The sequence below is a fragment of the Cheilinus undulatus genome, linkage group 18 (assembly GCF_018320785.1).
Source record: "Cheilinus undulatus linkage group 18, ASM1832078v1, whole genome shotgun sequence".
In the NCBI taxonomy this organism is placed as follows: domain Eukaryota; kingdom Metazoa; phylum Chordata; class Actinopteri; order Labriformes; family Labridae; genus Cheilinus; species Cheilinus undulatus.
This window is the reverse complement of record NC_054882.1, coordinates 5,005,385-5,031,924: the sequence shown is the minus strand read 5'-3', so window position 1 is coordinate 5,031,924 and position 26,540 is coordinate 5,005,385. Positions and strand designations below refer to the sequence as shown.

The following is a 26,540-nucleotide window of genomic DNA, read 5'->3' as shown; positions in this document are numbered from 1 at the left end:
CACAGTAATGTCAAATAAATCCACCACTGCTCCTTAAAGTCTCATTTCACTTTAAAAACTCTCAGAAAAGCTCAGTGGACGAGTCCAAGTCATTTGAACATCATAATATCACACATTTACCTTTTTACTGTTCCCTTATTTCCTTTAAGATATTCTACAACTTTCTGTTTTTGTGGTTAGGTCTTTGATCTACCTTAACTTCCTGTTTCCTTTCAGAATAAAAGCGGGTCTGCATCCAAACAAGAAGTCACAAATAATTATTTAGTACAAAAATATAAAATGAAACATAGACAGTTTTAAAAGCTGAAAAATTGAGTTAAAAGTGGGGAAGATTAAGTTTGATTTACTACAGAAATTTTGAGAGAAATCACTGCAAAACAGTTTGACAGCCCTGGTTTTGTCAGTGACCCCAAAGGGTGAAAGGTCAAGTGAGAACGTTTAGACAGAAGTGAAATCAGATGCTGGGCAAAAGAAGATGAACCGTGGTGCTAAAGAACTACAAGGAGGGGAAGAAGATAAAATGAAGAAAACTATGAGGGCTGAAGGTAAGAAATTGCTAAAATAGCGGATTAATGTTTCAAACCTGCTCTAATTTTGGGCGCCGGTACAGCTAGCAACAGTGCTAACGGTGCTAACATGCTAACTAACGGTTATAGTATAATATACTTTTCTAACATAAAAGTAACATTTACGGGGTGAAAAACTACAGTCAAACGTTACACTGTACATTTGTTTAAGTGCTGAACGTTTCCTTTCCCTGACGTTTGTCATGTTGGAGCTCATAATCTGACTGTGTTCAGTCTCTGTTAGCAAACATTAGCGACTGTAGTACTAGATGTCATCTGTGTGTTTCTCTTTTCTCAGTTCTACTCAGTCTGAAAAACTTCTGCTCACACTTTTATCTTAAAGGATTCATGTGTTGAAAAATAGAGCCAGTCTGTTGATAATTCCAGAAAGCGAGGGCTTATTTTCAATAATTGTTTGTTACTAATCCAATCTATAAAAGCCCATTTCTCCCTTTTACAGAAGAATCAAATGAAAGTAAGTTAATATAAAAAGTTGAAAGAATGTCAAAGTTATCGAATAAAAAAATCTAACACAGTTGAAAATGTCAAAATTATGATTTAAAAAGTAGAAGATAGATAAGAGCTCAAAGCAAAGAAAAAAGAAGTTAAAATTATTTTTAGCCAGAAACTTTTTAACTCATAAATTTAGCTTATCTCATAGTTTCAACATTTTTCTTATAATTATGACTAAGTATCCCATTATTTCAAATGTCCATCATATATTTTGACCAACTTTGTCATAATTTGGACTTTTGCTTCATATTAAGTATTTTATTTCAGTTTCTTTTTTCCCGCATAATTTGACTTTTGTCTCATAACTTTTTTTCCTCACATTGTTTTTATTTTCATCTTTTAATTTTGATTCGTTCCTCATTATTTTTTACTTTTTCTGTCTTAATTTTGACTTTAACTGCATAATTTTAAAATTTCAATCTAATGATTATGACTTTCTTATTTTTTTATTCAATCTTATATTAAGCTTTAGGCTACTTTCTTATAATTATTCTGTGCTTTCTAATAATTTCCATTCTAATATTTTGACTTATTCAATCATAATTTGACCTTTTATCTTATAATTCTGATTCTTTTTCCATCATTTTGACTTTTAGCCTATGTCTTAATTTGGACTTTTATCGCAAAGTTTTAAAATTTTTTCTCTCTCATGATTGTGTCTTACTTGCTCATTATTTTTACTCAATCTTGTATTTTGACTTTTATCTCATATAATTATGAGATAAAAGTCGTATTATCTCATATTTTCTAATTTAAATTTTATATCATGACTAACCATATAATAACTTTGACTTTTTAGAATCATAATTAGATTTTTTATCTCATTAACACAACCTTTTATCTCTTAAGTTTGGATAATTAATACTCACCATCTCATTAATTTGACTTTTTATGTCATAATTTCAACCTTTCTTTCTCACAATTATAATTTAGTATCTTATTTTGACTTTTGATTTATATCTTGACTGTTTCATAACTTTGACCTATACTGTCCACTTGTTTTAAAAGACAAAAAGTCAATTCTGATTTTTATCCCTCATAATTTTAGATGAAAACATCTTAATTTTGACATTTATCTCTTAATTTCAACATTTCTATCTCATAATTATGACTTTCTATCATGTTCTTCTGACCTAATCTTGTATTATGACCTACTGTTTGGACTTTTTATCTCATAATTTTGCATTTTTTATCTTATAGTCTCGATGTAAGATTTTAATACTTAACCTTTACCATACTTTTTGTCAGAAATTGGCTTCCATACCAGTCTGCCTCGCCCTGTTTGTTTGTTTTATTCACTATTCATCACCCTGTTTCTAAAGTAAAACTCACTGAAGCTCTCCTGAATAAGTCCAGGCTTTGGATAATTTTAGATCAGATTTATCCATTGTAATGTTTTTACATAAAGCACTACAATGTTGATGATTTTTTCATCCTATAATCTTGTAAGACAAAGGTCTAAAGCTCACAGTAACTCTTATTGTTTATAAAACAGTTGTAGGGATTTTACTGTGTATTAAATGTATTAAATGTGTAAACAGTTTTTCCCCAGAGGCTTTACCCCCCCCCCCCCCGACAGGATGCTTATCTCATGATAAAAACATCAGAGGGATCATGCATCACCGTGCCGAGGCTGAGCTGTCAATATCTTCATAATCTGCCGTCCATCCACTCTGACACATGTCCACTAAATTAATCTGATCCTCACGGCACTGAGCCGCACTGGACCGCTCAGACTCTCCATCAGCTGTGCTTAAAGTCCGCAGATGTTCTCCTGGTTCTCTGCAGGAGTAATGGATGCATGATGGATGGATGGGTGATAGATGGATGAAGGGTTCATACCTGCCAAAGCTGGAGACGGCTGCTCTCTGCCTTACAGTAATCTGAACATCAGCTTTTACATCCTGGGAGGTATCGACCCGCTTCAGATTTAGTATCTCACTCATAAAGCAGCTTCACTCCCCCTCCTCCCTCCTCTTCCTCCCCATCATCCCTCTCTCCTCTGTGTGCAGTCAGTCAGATGAGCGTATTGGCAGCCGCATCATTCCAGCCTGCTGAGTTATCGGGATATGTTTGCCACTTTTCCTGCTCTGTATCGAAGCGCTCCCTGCAGCTTCACATGCACCTCTGCTCGCTTAATTGTTATTGACTCCATGTATTGAAGTTTTCCTTCATTGATAGCATTGTTTTGTTTTTTTTATTTTTTATTTGCTCCACCTCCAGGGCGTGGGGAAATCAGAGAGGATGTTCACGTCTTCATCCAGAAACTCTCTGTTCTCGCCCTGGTCGTCCATGGAGCAGTCGGACTCTGAAGCGTTGGACATCAGCACCAAGGTGCAGCTGCACGGGGTGCTGTGGAAGAGACCCTTCGGACGGCCGTCAGCCAAGTGGTCCCGCAGGTGAGGAGGGGGAGTCGCCTGTCTGTGGGGGGGTTTCTCTCTTAAACATCAGGGAGAGCGTCTTAAACTGGGCAGTCGGTCATATGTAGATCTTAGAAACCACAGCAGACCAAAGATGAACTTCATTATGAAGGTTCAGTTGAAAGAAAAAGAGATCTTATTTTAAATGCTGCCATTGTTGAGGGAGAAGGTTTGCTTCTACTCTGGGCAAATATGTTGATGTCTTTATTGATTTTTCCACAACAGAGGTCATATTGTGCTTGCCAGAGAAATAAAATAGCACTCGAAACTTAATCTGGTAGCAGGAGTGAGTGAAAAGTTGGAAAAAAGTTAAATTTTCCTCCCTGAAAGATGGTATTTCTCTTCCAAAAAGCAGAGCAGATGTCAAATCAGTTTTTTCCTGCAGTTGTTCCTCAGATTTATGAACTGATTACATTAAAACTGAATATTTATCTGACAAAAGTGGTAAAATATCAGGATTTACATCAAATATAGTCTTTGTTTTCCATGTTTGTCTATTCCTCTTAGAAAAAAGTCACAAATGACAGAGGGTTGTGCATTTTTATGGCAGAGGTTAAAGCTCCTGATCAATCATCTGATATAACTCAAGCCTCCTATCAATCTTTTAGTTTGTTAAACTTCTGTCTGTTTTTTTAGATGTTAAATGATAAAAATCCACATTTAGAGAAAACAAATGGTTGATAAACATGGGATCAGTGATGATAAATTGAGGTTAGGCTTTAATTCTCATAAAAGTCTTCAGAAATTGGGGGAAAATTTAAGGCAATTCAGCCTTTAAACTTTCTCTTCATTTAACCAACAGTCTAAGAATCCAAACATATCCAGTTTACTGTCGAATACATGGAAAAAAAACAGATTTTTTTATGCATAAATAACCTTGAGCTTCTATTGACTTTTTCTGATGTTAAATGATAAAAATTCATATTTACAGCAACAACTGGTGAATGAACCCTGCAGGAATTATGCTAAAACAAGGTTAGGCTTACAGAATATCTGTTTTTTTTTTCTTTAATTGTCATTTAAGTATTTTCAAATTTTGCAAAAATTGCATTTAAACTTCTCTCTTTGTTCAGACAACAGTACAGGAGTCAAAATATTTCCAGTTTGTCATAATTTAATGAGAGTTAAAATAATTTCAGATGAATTTTCTTTGCAGCTCAAGTTGGTCGTAGTTTCTATAATCAAAACTGTATTTTCATGTTAAATTATTACCACTACACTGAGAATTAATGTGACAATAGTTATAAATATCAGGATTTTACATCGGGCACATGAAAGACAGTCTTCCTTTTTCCATTTCTAACTTTTCCTTTTATTAGAAAAGTCACAAATAACAGAAAGATGTGCATTTTTATGTCAGGATCTTTAGCTCCTTATCAATCAATTTGTAAAACTTTTATCTCCATTGATTTTTTTTAAGATTTGAAATGATAGAAATGCACATTTGGAGCAAAACTGGTGGATAAACCCTGGAACAATGATGATAAATTGAGTTTAGGTATACAGGACATCTGTTTTTTCTTAAATTCTCATTTAAATCTTTTGAAATTGAGAATAATTTAAGAAGACTTAGTCTTTAAACTTTTCTTTTTGTCCAACCAGCAGTCTAAGAATCTGAATAAATCCAGTTTACTGTCGAATACATGGATAAAACAGATTTTTCATTCATAAATTAACCTTGAGCCTCTATTTACTTTTCTCAGATATAAAATAATAAAAATTCACATCTGTTGTGAAAACTGGTGCAAACCCTAAAACAGGGGTTCTCAGACTTTTCAGCCCACCATCCCCAAAATAAAGGTGCCAGAGACCGGGGACCCCCACTGTTCCTAAGGTGGCTGAAGCACAGTTGATCACAGCTGTGCACATTCAACAATAGTCGTGTGCAGACTAACATTTTAAAAAATGTTTATGAATTACTTTGATTAGAGCGTAAATCTCACCAAATGCCCATGTTTTTATCTCACATTTAACTAATTTTGTGCATGTCTTTTTATAAAAATGGGTAAAATACACCATTTAAAAATATTCTCTATTTTTTGAAGGATTCTGGCGACCCACTCTCAGTCTCTCGTGACCCCCAAGGGGATCCCGACCCCCAGGTTGAGAACCATTGCCCCAGAAGAATGATGATAAATTAAGTTTAGGCTTTCAGCATATATATTTTTTCTTTAATTTTCATAAAAGAATTTAAAAATTAGAGTCAGTCCCCAAACTTCTCTCTTTGTTCAACAGCGGTCCAACAGTCCAAATATCACCAGTTTACTGTCAAATATCTGGGAAAAAGTCGATTTTTGTGCATAAATAACCCTGGGCCTTGCCTTTTGTTGTAACAAAAATGGCTCATTAAGATTTAAATAGTTTCAGATGAATTTTCCTGAAATGCAGCTCTATATGGTCCTAGTTTTAACATGCTGAAAAAGATCTTTTCACTCCTGAATTAGTGGTGATGTGCTGGAGAAGGATAATGCTATCAAAAACTCAAAGAAGCTCCTCCACACCGTCTCTCTTTAGCTCATATTCATTGGAGCTAGTCCAGCCACCTTGGTGTACACCAATGAGTTTTTTGGTTTCTATACTAAAATTTTTGAGTTCTGCCATCATACCTGATGAAGATTGGTTAGACTAAACGTTTTTATGTTAAGTAAATATCAGCAAAAGCAAAATGGTGTTGGGGAGTCCTGGTTTTACAACCAGAGCTCATGAATTTGTTATGACAGCAGCCTTTAAAGGGTTAAAATCATTCTAGCTTTGCACACATCGGCACCGGGCCGTTTGTCAACATATCATCACAGAACAATACCCAACGTTAAATCAAGACTGTTGTCTGTAGGTGCAAATGGTTAAAAAAAAAAAAAAACAGTTTTGAAAAGATATTAAGAGCATTATACAGTTAGTTTTACAGTGGACTAAAGCAGAAATTAAGTTTAAATGAAAATTTTGGGGTTTTTCCACTTTATTCTTTAAAATGGCGTGAAGAATAATTTCTAGATGATCAACAGTCCAAATTCTGGGCACTGACTGGCTGACAGGACCTGCCCTTCAAATACAAATGATATCAACCAGAGAAAGGAAAATGTACTAATGTTTATCAGCTGTTTAGTGATTTTTACACAAATATAAAGTCTGGACAGTAGTCCCAATATTTTTAAATGGAACAATAACACAGGCTCCCAAGGAGTTTACAAAAGTCCTGAAATGTAAGCTGTTTTAATATAAGCATATTTTACATTTATTTTACTCCACACAAATGCAATAACACGTGTTTTTTTTCTGATCTAAAAAACAAAAATTGAAATATGCGCTGAAGCCAGGTTTTACAGTAACCCGACACTTTTTCATATCCGTTACAGGATTCATGATCGCATTTCTGGGAAACAGCCACTCTGATTTTCCTCTGTTCTTGTGTACAGATTCATATAGCTCATATATTCATATTCATTTTGTTTGTATTTAGTAAAACACATAACATGCGCTCAGCATCACACGACTTTAAGCTAGAGCAGTCGCCTTTTCCAGCGGAGGTCATGTATTTAATGTGATTTGTCTGTCAGAACGTTGACAAGTAAACACGTTCATGTCAGCTCCCAGGCTCCATGACAAACACTTAAATTGTGTGAAAGTCGTACAGTACCTATCAAGGTTCTGATAGACAAAATACATCATTACCTCTACAGGCAAAAGAGGACTGCTTAACCTTAAAGCCGAGTGCATCTTGCCAATTTTACTAACTTGAGCATATGAGATGCAAATAAAATGTGCAAATAGATATTAATTTGTGCATGCATTTTAAGCAAATAAACTCATTCATGTCACCTCTAGAGCTCTGTTACTTTTTCTGCACATTAAATCTTTTCCTGTGCGATCAAAAAATCGTTCTGCTCTTCAAAGCAAATGTCTCCTGGAGATCAGCAAAGCGACGATGGGTAGAGCAAACATAATTGGTCCATCCTTTTCTTGTTTCCTATTGGTTGCTTCATAGAAATCCAAGAGCAGAAGTGAGTGCTTGCAGAGAAAGTTTTGTATACGTACAGCGAGAAAACCAGAGTGTTCGTTTCTCAAACAAGAAGCAACCTAATGAGAGGAAAATGGATTGATTTTTTTTTTTTTATTATTATTATTTTTGGACTCTTTTTTGGATAGCTGAAGAGAGACAGGAAGTATGGAGAGAGAGAGTCGGGGGAAGACATGCTCCAAACAGTGGCGAGACTGGGAATCTATCCCTTGACCAGTATGTCGAGGATGATAGCCTCTGTGTATAAGACTGCTCTATCAAATGAGCTAAACCGGTGAAAAATCTTAACCCCAAATCAATGAGTCATGCTCTCAACTGTACTCTTGAGTTTTGCGACACTTATGACTCCGTACACATCCACCTGTAACCTTGCAAAGCAGATGGATATGTCCGTTTCTTTGTTTCTCACTGGCGAATCCATCTTGCAAAGCAGAGCTGTTTGGGCCCAGTTAGAAAGTGACAGGACCGATCAGCAACGAGGGGCAGTACTTTCAGGTGCGGTGGAGTCATGACGTAAGTAAGCAGCAACAAGAGGCTGGTGCAATTATGGTGTAAGACATTAGTGTGGATGCTGCTAAAGCACCAGTTTTATCAGAACTTTACAAGAAGAACAAACAACAGCAGTGAGTTGTTTTTTTGTTTCAAAAACGTCAAAAGTTGTGTACTGACATGTCTACAGTCGCCATGGTTCACGTTATTCCTCGGTAGCTGCGCACGCATACCTTGGTTGCAGCTATGTCACATGTTCTGTTGCTCTGATTGGCCTGTAAATATATGACACACAGAATGTTCATCCAATCACCCTCCTTTTTTTTCATATCCTCTGCCCTTTCCCAAATGCTTAGTATTGAAGGTTTTCCACACATCCATCTGGCGCTCAGGTTAATCTACCTGAGCATTACCTGGTAACAGCAGCTGTTGTCATAGTAAAAATTTAAACCATCATTTCCACCAGGAGAGGCTTTCAGTTCCGTTCTTTGCTCGTATTTTAATAAAGAAATGTCCCGTTCTGATAAATCTGCTGCTGTATAGAGCACTGATGACGTAGCGGTTTGGTCGCACCCCATGTTCATGGCCCGGGCGCCCTGGGTACTGCTTTCCCACATGTCTCTTCCTCACTCTCTCTTCCATTTTTCCGACTCTATATACTGTCCTCCTCTCTAAATAAAGGCATAAAAGCCCAAAATATATGTAAAGAAAAAATACTGCTGCTAACACTGCATCCATGCTAATCTCTTTACTAGCCGCCATGGTTTACAGGCTTACGTTTGCTTCAATTAAACAGACTCGGTATTTGGACAGTACATCAGCTTTGTAAGGTTAATTTAGAATATATTGGAGGGGCTTTTCCTTTAAGAGATTACAATGAATTCATCTTCATTTGTATAGTGCCGACTCATTCCCAAATTTATCTTAAGGCCAGGTCTAGACCAGCTATTCTCAACTAGGGTACCATAGCACCTCAGGGTACCCTCTGGCATTCACAAGGGTGCCTTAAATGCTTCAAATCAATCAAGAATTACCAATAATGTGCAGATTATTAAGTACCAATCAAAACTGTCTCAAATGCATCTTTGCTCCCATGCTTGATGCTTTTATATTTTATTTATAAAGAGAATAATTTCCAGCCACATTTTTTAAAATATAAAGTTTTTTTCTGTTTTTATGCATCTTTAATTGTGTTTTTTGTGATAAATTATAGTATATTTTAAATGTTGAAAGAATGGTTGATCAGGCAGTAAACAAAGACAGGCATCAGATGAAAGAGTTAAGGAATAAAACTAGAATATTAATGTGAATAGAGGCTCTTTATTTTTGTATTCTAGTACCTACGTCACAGTATAGTGTCACTGTTTTCTGATCTGAGTGTATATTAGGATGCTAAAGTGGCTGGATTGGTGCCTTATGTCATATTAATGCTCTTAGTTTACATAACCGTTAAAACGACGGCGCACAGCGACTCCAGAAAGTCCATTTACAGCAGCACTCTCTGTCAAACCTCGTCTGTTTGCTCGACTCAGAAAGTCCAAAGAGTTCAGCTGTGTTTGGTAAATACTGCTCTGGTTCCCTGTGCCAAACGAAAGACGCTGAGATGAGCTTCAAAATAAGTTATTTAAACACAAATGTGACCCCAAAGAGATTACATCTGGATTATAACGGTCTGCAGGAATATGTAGAGACAGAGTCCAGCTCTGCTGCTTTCATGATGTTTGGTGTTCATCATGTTTGCTTATTTTTACAGGTTCTTCTGCTGTTGAGGTTCTGGTTCTTTAATGTTGGCTTTCTTTGCCTTTATACTTACAAGTCAAAACTATAAACCCATGTTTGTAAATGTGCTACACAAATTAAGTTGTCTTTATTATTGTAATCTGAATATTTAGGGAGACTCCTGATTTCACACATGAAGGTCCTTTTCTTTCATGGAGAATAAGGACACTAGAACAGGCTGCACGGTGGTGCAGTTGTTGCCTCACAGCCAGAAGCTTCCTGGACTGGGACAGGGTATTGAGTTTTCATGTTCTCCCTGATGATCTCTGCAGATACTCTGGCTTCCTTCCACAGTCCAAAGACTTGATCATTTAGGTTAATTCTGGTATGGGAGTATATGCCAGTTTGGCACTTTGATGTGCCAGCCTTGGTCCTGTACTGCTCTGGGCTCCTAATGCCCATCCTCCATGACTGTGCCGGGCCTATGCCCCATCTCTCCAGGTATCTTCCAAGCTGACCCCTCAAAGACGCAGGTCAGCATTAGACCCAGGGTCTGGGCTACGATACCCAAAGATGTGCTGAAGAGAAGTGGTCACGTAGGAGTCCGACTAGCTAGTAAGACCAGAAGGGCCAAGGACCAAAAGACTTTGGTCTGCATGCCCAGACACAAGGAATGCCACTCATTGGCAGCTGGGATTGGCTATAGCACCTTGCAATCCCAAACAGGATAGACGGTGTAACCATGGGGAATCATGGGCTTGCGGCAACCCTGCTACCCACCTGGACAGTACCCAAGGTCGTGCTTACCCACCACATCCGCTCTTTACTGTGGGTAAAGCTGAAGTAAGGCTGTGGTGATGTAAGACAACTAAAGGGGTGGACTTTATTTTTTGACAAGTTATTTTTCCATGCCTCCGGTAATATGCAAGGACATCCAGAACACTACCGGGGTTGTATCAGTCCTTTCCCCTGCCCTGTGGTGCCCTCAGGTGGGCTTACTTGTCATATCTAAGCCTTACTTCAGCCTCAATTTTTGACCAAAATTTAAAAAATGACTGTACAGTATTGTATACTGTTTCAATGTAGAGTATGTATGCTTGTATGTTTGTGCATACTTGCATGCAGAAAAGATTTACTAAAAAAAAATGTAGAAAAGCTAGGGTAAGAAATACCCACATTGTCTCAACCTGAAGTTTGTTTGTGCAGTCTAGGTGTGTTTGTTGTCTTTTCCTATCTAACCTAATAAAATGAGGGAGTAGTGGGAGGTAGTGCTTCAGTCCAGCCTGCTTTCTACATGTTGCTGTGGTGGGTGGTGAGAGCTAGCATGGAGGGTGTTGGCTCTGAGATGCTGCAGTTCGCTGTCTAGCCTCCCTGAGGTGTCTTAGGACTCATCAGATGAAACACCAGAAAAGTGAAGTTCCCATTTGACAACCCCAGTGAAGTCCTGGTTCTTCCTGCACATCAGTCTATGTAGTTGGGTCTGGGGCTCATTAGGAGCCATGTAGAAGGTGAGCTATCAGCTTTGTTACCATGTATGGAATCTGGGTTTAGGACCACTAAGATACAGGATAAAATACCTAGAACTATCACCGAGCTATGACTATGAAGAAAACCAGCAGATGTCAGCCACTTTCAGCCCCACAGGATAAACTCACAGCTGTTTTCTTCATCTCCTTCTGTCAGGTTCTTCATCATCAAGGACAGTTTTCTACTTTATTATGCTGAGAGCGAGAAGAGGAACTTTGAGACCAACAGATACTTCAACATCCACCCGAAGGTCAGAAAAATTTTAGAAATGGTAAAAATTATGTGGTTGTGTTTGCTGAATATCTAGTAGCAAGATTTAGATTTTAAACAGATAAATGCTTGAGTTACTGTTTGCTTTTATAAGCAAATTGTTTTATATGGAAGCCCAAGGAGGCAAAAAAGGTGATTCATTTAAAATCTGATTTAAATTGTTTTCTCCTCGTGTTTATTACTCAAGAAAAGAAATAAAATCAGAATTTATAGTGTAATAGATCACTTTTCTTCATTTCAATTTCATCTATGAAATAACTAGAAAAAAAAAAAACATTTTGCAACTTCAGAAACATCCCTGCCATCATTTCACACATTTGTTTGGTTTTCTGATTTTGTATGAAGAAAACAAAAGTTGCAGTAAAGTAAGAAAAGATTTATTTTTCCTTAAAAGGACAAGAAAATATATATTTATTGTTGATTTGTTGTGGATATAATACTCCTTTTAGCAACAAGTGTTCAAAATGAATTATCCTATTATCCTGTACAAAAAAAAAAAAAAACAACAACAAATGCATTAGGCATAAATAAATTACATTTTAATTTACTTTTAGATACTCTTATCATTGTTCACATTTTGTTCCTTTTTTGGAACATTTTCTGAAAAAGTTTTGTTCCTTTTAAGGCAAAATCTTTGAAAAAGATGAATAAAAATGTTGCATATCCTCTGTTTGTTTGTTTTTTTTGAAAGATATATATTTTTGGGGCTTTTCATGCCTTTAACCTGAGAGAGGAGGACAGCGGATGAGTGAGCAAGTGAGAGACGTGGTAAAGGAACCACAGGCTGGACTTGAACTTGTACATAGGGTGTGACCTAACCACGAGGCCATATGCGCCCCTATTTTGTCTGTTTTAAGCCGTTAAAATAATTTAGATCAGGCTTTAGTAGTGGCTCACGAATGTTATTTTTTCACTTGCCTCTCTGGGCTTCTGTACTTTTGCTGTGATTGATCCAGAGGCATCTTCAGTGATGTTTTCATGTTTCTGTCTCAGGGAGTCATTCCTTTAGAAGGATGTGTGGTATCAGCCAATGAAAACCTGGGCATGCCATTTGCCATCGTGGTCAACCTGGACGACTTCACAGTAAGAGTCTGATCCTGTGTCACATTTAACGCTTATCTCATTCCTTCATTTTCTGATCTGCTTTATCCACAGCCAGCCAAGAGAGTTTTAACGACTGTTTCTTAATGCGCAAATTGAAAGACTGGAATAACAAAAAAAGACAAAAGCGCACTGACTGCATGAGGAAGCAGAGCTGATCTGAAATGACTTTTGAAGATGCATTTTAAAAACTGTGATGATAAAACTTTAGACAAATTCTGCAGCATAAGAGACCCTTGATAAAGTGAATTTACCTTCATGCTGCTACAACACAGCTGCATCAAATTTTAGTGTCCAGAAAACTGACATCCAGAGTGTATTTTACAGCCTAAAGCCAATGAGTACATAATACTGATGTTAAGTGTTTTGTCTCTGTCCCTCAGGGTACCATCGTCCTGGCTGCAGAGTCTGAGGAGGAGCAGGTCCAGTGGATGGAGATGCTGCACGAGTCTGGGAAAGTGTGAGTGTGCTGACTATTAATGATAACTTCTGTGTGTTTCTTTATGTTATTGTTTTTATTTGCTCACATGCAGTGGTAAAGCTCCTAAAAGGCTACAGCATTGACCTCCAGAATCTTACCAGTCCACCCACCCTCAAGTCCAAATCTAGGTTTCTGATAAATTCTGGAAAAATCTTTGGATGCATTCTTGATTTGAGGATATGATGACCTTTGACCTTGTTCACCAAAATCTAATCCGTTCATCACTGGCTAAGAATGGAAGTTTGTGCAAAGTTTTAAGAAAATCCCTGAAAGTGTTCTTTGGATAGCATTTTTACAAAAATGCCATTCTTGCTGTGGGATACTGGCAAAGCATTCTGAGAATACCGATGACAAACCAACCCACATTAATGTTTTTCTTATGATATGTTTGTCTTTATAACATCTGCATCAAAGTGCAGCTACCAGTAAAGACAGTATAGATCAATATTTAAAACTTAAACCACACATCTTCTTGAAGTTGTATAAAGCCAATCAGTATTTAGATTCCTTCACCACCTGGAACACATTAGAAAGCATCAAACCAAACTCCATTCAGAAAACTTAACCTCTGATCTTAAGGCCAGAGCAGTGAAAGCTTGACTTTTTACTTTTTTTTAAACTTTGCATTGTGATGTTTTTATTCAGCAAACTTTATTCCCTTTAATTTAGAGAAAATCACATAAAATTAGTTTATTTTTCAGATTTATACCACTAAAGCGAGCTCAAGTAAAGTTGCTGTATCTTATCCACAGGACAGTCTGGCTGCAGACCTCCACTGTCAGACCCTTTGTGAAAATGTTACGGGCTAAAACTTTGTTTGCCTGAATACATCTAATGTTGATCAATAAATACTCAGTTTGGGTCGGGTTAGTTGTAAATGCACGGGCAATGTGCAAAGAAAGCATGGTGCAAAAAGTTATGAAAGGAGACAGTACAAGAGGAGAGGGTCTCCTGGAGGCCTGGCCTGACAGTGGAGAGTTGTCTCTTTACCGCCATCAGCTAAGGCAGTGGTTCCCAACCTTTTATCCCTTGTGCGCCCCTACTTGTATCCAAGAAAAGATGAGCACCCCAAGACCAGCAGGAATTAAACAGTGATAGACCACTGGACCAAACCCTATGAAAGTAGGTCTGCATATGTTTATCAAACCGAAAGATTTAACATAATTTTAAGTACAGTTTGGCCATGATCTTAGTTTATATATGCTGATCTAATTTGAATAACCTCAGAGCAGACAAAGCCTCACGCCCCCCTGAGATCTTTGCTGCCCCCCTAAGGGGTCCTGGACCCCAGGCTAGTGGAACTAGTGTATAATGGTATAGGTTCAACTTAGGCCTGACAGTGGGGATCTGCAGTCAGACCCTGTCCACACTGAGACCCATCAGATGAACGGCACTGCTCCAGGGAAAAGAGAAATGACAGCCTTTACACTGCAGATGTAAACACCATAGAGGGAAGTCTAACACTAACATAAGGCTTCACCAGATCTAGAGAAGAATCCCCCTCTGCTCACAGACGTATATAGCTTTTCTGATTGGTTCTGGGACTGTTTTGATGTGAGCCAAATAAACTAGAGCAAAGTAAGTGTTTTACCCTCTTTAACCTGGATTTTGCAATGTGCTGCCTTTTATTTTTGGAGCACTGTTGGGACTTAAGCATTCTTCTGAGAATTTTTATTCGGGGAGCACAGCCTCCCCTAACTGAGTGTTCTTGGTTGAGTTTTGTCCCTGTTTTCATTCATACAGATCATGGTTATCAAAAACTTGGTCCAAAGGGGGGCAACTGGGCTTGACTGAGGGTCTTTAAGACATTTTTTCTCTTCTTCAAAAGTCTTCCTAAGTTGTAAAAGTAACCGGGGCCAGAAATACAGACTCTGTTGATCATCCATGTGGTCACCTGAGAGTTGCTGGTTGAGTTGTTGACCAGTTTACCTGAGGGCGTGTCCTCCAGGACCTTTTCAGGTTTATTAGGGTCACAGGATGCTGGGTCATGTGATCCAGTGTGAAAGCAGTGTTTCGATTGCTGAAGAAAGGAATCCAAATTGCATTATACATGGAGAACTAGAAGATTCAAAAACCTCAGTCAAGTCCAGTCTTTAGATTTGGTTGACTTTTGTTTTTCTGTCATTTTCTTCTTCCCTCCCTCCGAATTCTTGGACCCACTACCACTATGATAAGACATTTTATTGAAAAATAAGCCGGTTCATTTTTGTGCCAACTAGTTAGACTTAATCGTGCATGGGGATTTGGAGAAAGACAGACAATAGCTCTGTTAGTGCTTCAAGTAGAGGGGTTGAGGGATCATAAAAACATTCCTAGAGTCAGTTAAACCTCAAAGGAGAATTAATGCATCCAAACACATTGAATAGATCATACCATTGTTAAGAAATTCAGGCTCAGAGTAGAGGATGGACCAACCTAAAGACTTTTCTTATTTGTCTAACAGAACGTGGAAGAACGCTCAGCTGGGCGAGGCCATGATCGAGAGTCTGGAAGCTCAGGGGCTGCAGCTGGCCAAAGAGAAGCAGGAGTACCTGGGTAAACATGGAGAAAGCTCCTCAATACATGATCTTTTCTCTATTTTTACCAAGCAGAGTCAGGTGAAGTGGAATGTTTTCTTTCTTCAGACAAACTGATGGAGGAGACGGAGGAGCTGAGTCACCAGAGAGCACAGAAAGAGGTGAAGTCTTTATAGAACTTCTCTGTGATAATTTGATAATAAACTATGTAATAATATGGTTAAACCAGGTGGTAAACAGCAGCGTGCCTGTGTTTATGTGTGCAGGAGCTGGAGCGTCTGAATCAGGTTCTGGAGGAGGAGAAGATGAAGTTTGAGGAGGTGGTACTGGAGCTGAAGGCAGAGCAGGAGCATATCAAACAGTAAATACTCCACTGATTCTCTTTAAAGTGATCTTATTCTGATCCTCCTGTAAAAGAAAGCACATTAATGTGGTTTATTGAATGTTGTGTGTGGATGGCAGAGACCTGGACGGGACGGCTCAGTCGCTCAAAGGTGTGGAGAACGAGAAAAAAGAGCTGAGCAGTTTGACCGTCAAGCTGCAGAAATCCATCGAGGTATGAAGACAGAAGGGCAGAATAAAACCACGATAACTTAGAAATAAACTCAGACCACCTTATGTTACAGCTGCAGATGTGCTATTATGTAACCAAAGCCCCGAGGCCAATAGTCCAATTATTCTGCAGATGTAAACCATCTAATATGCTTATAACCTCTTTAAAAGCAGAGAGCAATGAAGAAAAAAACAGATTATTTCAGATTAAGACTGCCAAATGATTGTTTTATAAATTGCAATTAATTTTAGAATTACAATAGTTAAATGCAATCAATTATATTTTAATTACAGTTTTAAAATTGCATTATTTTGCATTTCTTAACAATTTTAAGTCTGTTCTTTCCAGTGTGTTGATTTGTGAATCAGATAAAGTTAGAGATACCCTACATGGACAAAAGTATTTGGGACTGTGATAACATTGTACTTGAGTACTGAGTTTTTTGCAGCTTTAACAGCCTCCACTCTTCTTGGAAGGCTTTCAACAAGATTTTGGAGTATTTCTGTGGGAATTTGTGCCCGTTCATTCTGTAGAGCATTTAGGAGGTCAGGCACTGATGTTTAGTGAGAGAGCCTGTCTGCAATCTCTGTTCCAGTTCGTCCCAAAGGTGCTCGATGGGGTTGAGGTCAGGGCTCTGTGCAGGCCAGTCAGGTTTTTCCACACTGAACTCATCAAACCATGTCTTTATAGTCCTTCTTTGTGCTCTGGTGCACAGTCATATTGGAATAGAAAAGGGCCTTCCAAAACTGTTGCCACAATGTTGAAAGCATAGCATTGTCCAAAAAGCCTTGGTATGCTGAAGCATACCATAGCATAAGCATAAGGGGTCTAGCCCAAACCCTGAAAAACAGACCCATACCATTATCCCTCCTCCACCAAACTTCACAGTCATGCAGATGACATTCTGCCGGCCAAACCCAGACTCACCCATCTGACTGTTAAACAGAGAAGCAGGATTTATCACTCCGCAGAGCACATATCCACAGCTCCACAGTCCAGTGTTGGTGTGCTCTACACCACTCAATCTGACACTTGGCATTGGACTTGGTGATGTGAGGCTTGCATGCAGCTGCTCAAACAAGGAGACCCAGTCATGTTTTAGTTTTAGTGTTTACATTAATGCTAGTATAAGTTCAGATCTCTTCATCTATGGAATCAGCAGCATGTTGAAGACTTTTACGCGCCATGCTTTTAGCAGTCTCTGTGATTTTATGTGGCTGAGTTGCTGTTGTTCCTGAACGCTTCCACTTCTGTAGAATATCCAGCAGGGATGAAACGTCACGTCTTACTGCAAAGGTGGCATCCATCACAAAACCGCGGTTGGAAGTCTCTGAGCTCTTCAGAACAACCCATTCAAGATCACAGATGTTTGTAAATGGAGACTGCATGGCTGATTGAAACGCCTGAATTAAATAATTAAGAGGCGTGGCCAAATACTTTTGACCATATAGTGTATATGTGGTTATGATGACTTTAGGATTAACGCATTAATTCTGACATTGCTGATTTATTTCAAATGAAAACTGCACTTCAGCTCCTCTTACATAAAAGTATTAGATTAAAATATCTAAAGAGGTTTCATAACACTCTTGTAGCATGTAGCATTAACCACTGGACTATCTGTATCTTGTTTTGTTCTTCAGGAGCTCTCTCAGGAGAAGCAGCGGACTCTGGAGCTGCTGGGAGTGAAGCACAACGAAGAGAAGGAGGTGAACGAGGCGTGCAGAACACCTGAGGACAGTGAGGATCACGGAGACGTGGACCTGCTGCAGGACCTGAAACACATTGAGGAGCAGATGAAGATCCTCCTGAAGGAGAAGGAGACGGCAGAGGAGAAGTGAGTGGTGGGGACAGAAACATAATCCAGTCAGACTGAGAGCAGAATTTTAAGTTCAGGAATCATTTAAAGCGTCTAGTTTCCCAGTCATGAATTGTTCCCTAATGACTGAAACCCAAACTCATAAAGGTTCAAATGAGGGCTCCTGCTTGCTTTTTTGTTTTGGCATCCAAAGGGTCAAATACTCAGAGCTTTCCTAGGAGCCTCTCTGCTAATGGCACGCAGGATGGACCTACTCGTGGAAATGTGTATTGATCCATAAACAAGCAGTTCATTGATCAGCTCCAGTAAGTGGGATATTCCAGGCAGCTCCTATTGACTGTGAAGCACTAATGTTCTGTTAGCAACACTGAAATATGCCACACCAGATGTAACTTTATGTTTCCATGAACTCTGTTTCAACTCTCCTGTCGTGTCAGCTGTCCTCTTTTAGGAAAAAATAACTCACATACAAACCAGAATAATTTAGTCCAATGTTTATACCAAAAAAACCCACTTCAAATCCTCCCACATCTGATCCCAAAACAAAAGTTCTGCAGCGCATTACGGAGGATGCATCAGCTGTAAATCTAGAAAAAGCAAAAGCTTCTGCTCGGCTTTTGTTACTTTTGAGAAGAGGAGTGCTGAAGGAAGGAAAAGTTTGATTTCCATGATGCAGAAATATTCTTTGTAAGTCAGATTTCTATTTCAGCTGTAAAAGTAATGATTGACCATGTTGATATTTTTGGTCCTGACTCTTCTTTCAGCCTTCCTTGGAGCGTGCAGTAACAAATATGTCAGAAACTTTAGGCAAGTTAGTCAGCCATCTTTCTCTATCTTGGACTTACCTCTGATCTCTGACCTCGGAGTGAAGTCGACCCCTACCTCGTAAAGATTTTGCCGGTGTCAGGCTAAAAGTCCACCACAAAGTACTGGCCTCTAAAAACCTGCCCTACTGATAACCTCTTTAAAGCACTGTAAAACAAATGCATCTTTTAGGACATTTGACTTCCTGTAGCTCCAAAAACCTGGAGGGAAAGAGTTGTAAAAGTTGAATTTATATTTAGCCTGTTAAACAAACCTTTAATTATAAATGCTGTATAGCTACTGTGTGCAACAACTGAAGTTAAAAATGCTTTTTTTTGCCTTATGTACTGATCATCTAATGACCTCATGAACGCTTGTCCTTTGCATTTTGTTTTCTTGTTTCCAGATTGTTGTTGCTCTGCTTTAAATGACCATGAGTAGAAAGACTTAACCAGAGTCTGCCTGTCAGTTTTATACCTACCCATGGTCTCTAACCCCTGTTTTCTATGATAATGGGATTTATAGAAGTGTTAAAAGCATGAGGCCTAATAGCCTTGACCTTTGACTACCAAAATCTGACCAATTCATCCTCATCCAGAGGGGATATTTGGGCCAAGTTTGAAGCAAATCTTTCAAAACTTTCTTGAGATATTGCAATCTCAAACAAGGGATGAACATGAGGTTCAATGACCTTTGACCTAAAATATGTAACTAGTTCATCCTCAAGACAGGACAGACACATGCGAAAATTTGTGCAAAGTTTAAAGAAAATCTGCCCAAGCATTCGTGACATATTGTAAAAGTGAAGAATAAACATGAGGCCCAATGACCTTGATCTTTGACCTATGACCTTAATAATGCAACTGGTCCATCCCTGAGTTTGGGTGAACATTTATGCCAAGATTGAACAAAAATGTTACAGCGCAGCATGATTAGAGCTCCAAGCACTTCTTTTGCAGCGTGAAAACTGGTCTTTTGAACACTTTTGATCCCTGACAGTCATTCTCCTGCAAGTCTGGATCTGAATCCAGGAGACATCCCCATATATCTGTGCGTAATTTCACTGCTCCTCAACCGAACAAGCAGACTGCTCATGTCAAAGGACAGCCAGTGTCAAGATGAGGCTTAAATGTTCAGTTATATTTTACCGTGACAAGAGCTGGAAGTAAAAGGAAAGAGTTCATTGTGCCACATTTAACTAGTTTATTGCATTATATTAGGCTCTTCCTTTGCTATATTTAAACATTATTCATAATAGATTGGTGATTTTTTTATGAATAAAAATTGAAAATGAATATTTTTTTTAAATTTCCCTCATTGCTGTCTCATGGGACCTGATGAAACCTTCTGGTGGGCCAGATTTGGCCCATGGGCCTTGAGTTTGACACCTGTGCTTTAAATCAAAATTACCACAAATGTACGGTTAATCATTCTTATGAAGAAAATGATGTTATTAATTATTTGTTTACTCATTCTTGAGCTGCTTGCATCACAGCTGACAAAATGCAAGTGCTCGGCTTTTAGATATGAAATAATACATTAAAACTCTGTGGTGACATGTTGTATTAATCATGAATTTTCACTTCATTTCCTAAACCACAGTGGAGTGAAAAAAAAATGACAAAACTAGATTAAAGTACAACTAAAGGGAGTATACTGTAAAAATATTATTCAAGTTAGTTCCTGAAAAAGATTGTTCAGATTTTATCAGTAGAGCTTCAAAGTTCTCCTGGTCTCTGATCCTCTGTACAGATAAGAGTTAAAGTCTTGTTCTTCCTGTTTTAACTTTAAATTGACATTGCAGGTTTGTGCTTGAGTTTAGTCATCCGTATCCCGTAGAGGTCAGTGAACGCAGCGTGAAGGGAATATGTGCAGTCCTCACAGTGAGGGCGTCTGATTCTGCAGCTCCATATCTTTGTTTAGAGCTCACTGTTGGAGCTTTAATGAGCATAAATCTGCTTTGGTGTAGATATTAATTATCTGGACTGATACATGTATGAGGTTTTTTGTTGTTGTACATGTTGTTTATATGCTATTTCCTCTTTTTGTCTCAGGCTCATGGAGAACGAGCAGCGAGCCAAAGTCCTGCAGCAGGAGAGAGAGTTCTACTCGTCTCAGGCTCGGACGCTGCAGCAGTCGCTCTCTCAGCTCACTGCAGACAAACAGCAGACGGAGGCTGAGCTCAAGGTAACGCAGTGACTCAGCTGATCACAGAGGGCAAATACAACAACACTGACAAAGTCATTATAAAGGTCATGACAGCTTACAGCTTCATGTTTTAAAAAATTCTCAAGATATCAGGTTCATATAAATGGCCTGGACTGTGTTCAGAAATGCTCTGGCTCTGGCTTTTGCCTAAAATTGACCATGAAAACAACCATGTTACAGTATAAGATACATTTATGATTCTGAAATTTGCAGTTCTGGTAATTATTAATGTAAAAACTTGTTATTTTGGGTAAAATTAGTATTTTTTAATGCTCAATGTGATCAGTAGTTTGTTACCTGTTAGTGCTTTCTAGATTTCTAGTAAATTCACTGCATCTTATTGAGTCCAGAGTCCCAGATGAGCTGAGTCTGTTCAGATAATTCTACTCGTAGGTTATACTACAGAGTTTTTTGAAACTTTTGTACAAATTTTGTGTCATTTACTCAAACTTAGGGCTGTAAGTTTGTAATCGCGATTAATATCAGAATTTCTGTAGTTAATTATGATTAATCACACTCTTGTATGGCATTTCAAAACTCCAAAATGTTGCATTTTCAAACTTTTTTTTGCTGCACTTTTGACTTTTCTACAGTCTTAAACTAGAAGTATTGACTTCCTGTTTAAATACAGACCTGCTTTTATTGGTAGATCAAAGGTTTTAACATGAACTTAACGGAAAAAGGAACTTGTTATGGATTGAAAATGAGATAAGAGAACATTAAAAAGGTTCAGATGACCTCTGACTTGTCTGCCGAGCTGTCTGGACTTTTTTTTTTTTTTTAAAGTAAAATGAGACATTAAGGAGCAGTGGTGGACTTATTTTACATCGCTGCAGCTGCAAGGAGAGGCTGACATACTGTAACAAAAGTGTAGTAAAATAATCGTGATTCAGAAAAGTTAGGGTACTAATTGTGGACCATGATTAATCAAAATTAACTTGATTAATGTTGACAGCCCTACTCAGAATATTTGGATGTTATGGTCAAGACAAGTAATGAAGGAATGAAAGTAGCCAATGCAGTTGCTCAAATCCTCTGGTTTTTGTTTATCCTAGGCAGAGATCGAGTCCCGGATGGAGCTGGAGAAGAGGCTGAAGCAGGCAGAGGAGGCTCTGCAGGATCTGGAGAAAGGCCTGAACTCTCTGGACAGGAGCAAAGAGAGTGACGAGAAGATGAAGGGAGACGTCACTCAGCTCAGGAGTGAGTCGAACCTCTGATAACCTTTAAATCTGATCTATCTGTTTGTGACGGACCGTATTTGACCTGTAACAGTCAAAGACAATAAAGGGATTAATTTGGATTAAGATCTGAATTTAATCTCAGAGAAGGTTTGAGGATTCATCACAAAAATAAAAAGATTTTATCAAGAGGATTGTTACAATTCAGACCCAAAAACTCTAACAAACCGTGAAGTTAGAAAATGATTGATGTAATTAGACTGTGGAGACTTCCCTCTTGTGGACAGAGTGTTTATTACATGTTGTCTCTGTAGTTTCAGCATCAGTGTTGTAGTGTTATGTTGTATTACTGATTAATATGTATAACGTGAATCTTTTGAAATATTTTAATATGTTTCAATAGTCCAAAAAATAATTAAAGATTTATTTAAGAGCATTATTCACTAGGAAATATGTTTTTATTAGTTTGAATTGAAGTCTTACCCTCTTTGTGAAGTTATCAGAAACCGTTTCTAGTTAATTTTCTGTAGACCAGATGAAATTTACACATTTACTTAATACTTTTGATAAAAAGTTTTAATAAAGAACAGCAACAAAATATTTCAGATATACTCTCAAGGTGAAACTTTCTGTATGTGTGATTCCTTGACATGATATATTTTGTGTTTGTGATGTTTAGGGTTCTTTGAGGAGTGCATCTGTGCAGCAGAGATCGAGGCGAAGCTCCCAGCGATAATGAAGAACGCCGTGTATCTGCACAAAGCTGCTGCTCGAAGAATCAAGAGCTGCAGGATCCAAAGGAGAGCCTCCAGACGTCACTGGTGTAAGTTTGAGCATCCCACAGTAGCGATCAGAGCACATCCACCACTAAAACATGAATATTTGATGACTGGATGCATGCATGTTCCAGAGATAGAAATATAGAAATGCTCATGTACTCTGAATATCCCTGCTTGTTTTGAACAGTCTGTGCTGTACTCTGATGCACAGATGGTTTGATTCTAAACATTTTAGTCACATGGGGTACAGCAGGTAGTCGTGAGTAATTTATATACTGCTAAAAATGAGCTACAACTGTAAAAATCAAGGATTTCTCTGGATTTGTAAATATTTTGTAAAACCTCATGTTTCCCCTCCGCTCCTTCACAGTAAAACACTCCAAGTCATTCGCCGTAGCCCCCGACGGCAACATGGAGGAGCTGCGAGAGACGGCCAAACGACTGAGCACTGACAGCAACTTCAGAGAGAGCGTGTACAAGATCATCACTCGCAAAGACCCCATGAACAAACTAGAGAACTGAGAGGAGAGAGGTAAAAGAGGAGGGAATGTCCTTAGCTTTAGCTCAGAGCTCAGTCTGAGGGGTGTAGAGATCCTGACCCTGAACCCACCGCTCAAACACTGTAGATGATTGTACTCAGAATGATCTGGAGGGTTTAAAAACGAAAAGAGAACTGAAAGTTACCCATAACAATACTGGATCCCACTGGTGATTTAACTAAACAGCTCCAGGGACCAAAGGACCAACGTAACTGTTGGAGCATGAGCTTAATTATCTGGTTGGTTTGCTTGAATTGAACGATTCTGCAGAAAAATGGCTTCATTTGTTCCTGAGTTTATTTCCTGTATTTTTAACACAGATATAAGAAATATTTTTATCTGATTTAGCCAAACAGTTACCACTGCCAGATGTTCACAGAAAGAATTTACAGCATGATCCAGGAGCTTTTGTTTGCATTTCCATTGCAAGAACCAGTCTCTTATTGAAGTTCCTGGGACATTAATGTAACCCCACTGGAAGTCCCAGCTTGTGCTGTGGTATTTTCCAGAAGTTTTAAGCTTATTTTTGAGGTTTCATTGTATGTTGTGCTTTTGACATTTAATATTTTGTTTCTAGTTCTCAAAGCAGGGACATCTCTGCACATAGTACCACCCTAGAGAGACTAAATCTAATCCCTGCTTCCTCTGGTCAACATGCTTAAGTTTTTGCAGCACATAAAAGCTTCTTGTTCAAGGTTTGTTTCCTCTTCTATCTTAGAGGAAATAGCAATAAGAAAGCTCCAGTTCTGTTGTCGCCAGAGTTATCCAAATGTGCTTTCTATATGTGGTACCAGCTCGACTTGGCTCAACCCTACACGGTCCTGGTACCAGGAACCTTGTGTTCAATTACAGCATATACTCTTATAGTACATCCTCAGTTTAGATGGGGCCATAGCATACTTGCATGAAACTGCAGCCACTTAAATTCAGTGCTAAACTTTACTGAACCAAAAAGACTAATGTGAACCTCAGAGCAGGAAGTGAAAATGTAGTTCCTGAAGCAGTTTTGTAGAAAGAAGGGATAGGGAACCTTCAGCTTTTTATTTAAAGGGATATTTCTGTATTTTAAGTTGGGTTGTATGCGGTACTTGGTAATAGTAGTGCGATTAGCCTGAAGTGATTTCAGTGAGTATTGACCCCTCATACAGAAAGCTAGGCTATACAGCGCCACAGACGATCACAGCTGCTTCATGTAATTTATGTGTGTAATGCTGGCTATATATCTATATATCGGAAATCTTTTAAGTGTTCTATTTTTCACCCAGAAAGCAACAGTGTTTGGCTCTATTTTGCAGTGGGTGCTTCAGCTACCGTCTCCATGCTCTTCCACCTCAGCGTTTCTGAACAGCTGTTTGGGTCTTTGTCAGAGGAAACAAGAAGTAACTCAGCTAAAACTACTACTTCCAGCTCAGTCTTCCACTTCAACAGTTAAGGCATTATTTTCATAAGGTGAACATACTGTGTCGACCTTAGCTTGTCTAGTTATCAGCCATTAGAAGAATAAAGCAATAGTCATAAACCTACCTGGATGACAAATGTCCAATACGCTCCTCTGGTCAGGATCAGTTTCTCCAGTTTAGCTTCAGAAAATTGGAGAAGGTCAGTAGCAAACTCTGGATGGGGAGTGATGCAGGCTGCAGGCGTCTGTGGGCCGCTCTCCTCGATCAGAAATGTCTTGAAGAAGTGTTGTTAAGTCCTACTGTACCAGTAGCTCTTAGACATGAGTCACAGTTCACACACCTACACCACCACGTAAACTGGCCTGTCTTCACTAAAGTTTCTCTCCTTCTCTACAGATTGAGTCTCCATCTGTAGAAGATCCTCTGTGCCTGATCGTAAGAGCATCCCCTCATATCGTAGGTTTGTTTTAGCTTATTGACTTCTCTCTGACGAAGCCTGCAGACCAAAACAGCTGTTTAGATGCACTGAGGCGGAAGAGCACTTAGCCAGTAGCCAAAGCACGCAGTGCTAAATAGTGCCAAACACAGAGGCTTTTTGGGTGAAAAAAAAATTCAATAAAGCCCAGTTGAGCCAACATTTTCTTGCCTATTTTTACTCTGAACTCGCTAAATTATGCAGAACAGCTATACCTGTCTGTATAGCCTAGCTTCCTCAAGCACATTCTGTTTGAAAGAGCAGTGCTCACTAAAATCATTGGGGGCTTATAACACTACTATATAAAAGTACCTCATACAACCCAAATTAAAAAAATACCCAAATATTCCTTTAACCAAAGAATGAATCTAATTGGCTTTCTGATGAGGGAGCTTTCTCCAGAAATCTTCATCAGGACAATTTTCACCTCCACTGTAGGGAACAGGTCCTCATCATGGCTGTGGCTAACACTGAGGTCAGGACAATGGTAATTTTTCTTAAATAACTGTCTTGTTGTTCACAAATCTATAAATGTTGTCCATCCTGCAGACAACTACAGATGTTTTTGTAATCTTATGATGCAGACAACAACCCTCCAACTACTTCCTCTGCTACCATGCAGCTTAGAGGATGAAGTGCATCCATGCTGCATGGATACGGTAGTTTTTAAAGAGACAGTAGATGTGCAGGATTGTTGTAACTGCTCACTGATAAGTACCCTGAACTCAGGCATGGTTGTGCTCACATACCCAAATACACATGAATCATACCTGAGACCATTTCTACTAGCAGACTTGGGCACAGTGCCTGATAATGGTACACTTGTTTTCACACTGATTAAATGAATCAGACTTTGGGGTCAGGTGTGCTCAGATCCAGGTCTGGGTTACCCTTCGTTCTACAACATTGATTTCTCCTTACAAGAGGTCCCTGCTCTGGTAATGAGCGTTAACAAAATAGTTTAGATCAAGGAGAAAGTGTACAAAAGAGAGCGCAGAAATAAAGTCCAGGTTGTGATAGGAATTTAGAATGAGGACAAAGGCAGTGGGCATCAGAGAGGATAGTATACAATAAACATGAAAATCTAACATATATTAGGGGGTATTTAAACCAGGGCGTAAATAAAGACAGTATATGGTGAGTTTTGACTAAAAGTTCCAGATTTTTA

The 26,540-nt window shown here is 38.6% G+C and overlaps 1 protein-coding gene across 1 annotated transcript; it reads left to right on the top strand.

The window, feature by feature from the left end:
- The first annotated feature begins 436 nt into the window (after positions 1-436).
- Positions 437-25,431, top strand: plekhd1 (pleckstrin homology domain containing, family D (with coiled-coil domains) member 1). Its single transcript, XM_041811849.1, has 15 exons — positions 437-545; positions 3,303-3,478; positions 11,406-11,499; positions 12,513-12,602; positions 13,004-13,080; positions 15,545-15,636; positions 15,726-15,778; positions 15,884-15,978; positions 16,080-16,173; positions 17,814-18,007; positions 20,848-20,980; positions 22,057-22,201; positions 22,859-23,002; positions 23,329-23,490; positions 25,294-25,431. Exons 2-14 carry the CDS (start codon positions 3,324-3,326, stop codon positions 23,478-23,480), a joined length of 1,518 nt encoding a protein of 505 aa, XP_041667783.1. The 5' UTR covers positions 437-545; positions 3,303-3,323; the 3' UTR covers positions 23,481-23,490; positions 25,294-25,431.
- The last annotated feature ends 1,109 nt before the right edge of the window (positions 25,432-26,540 follow it).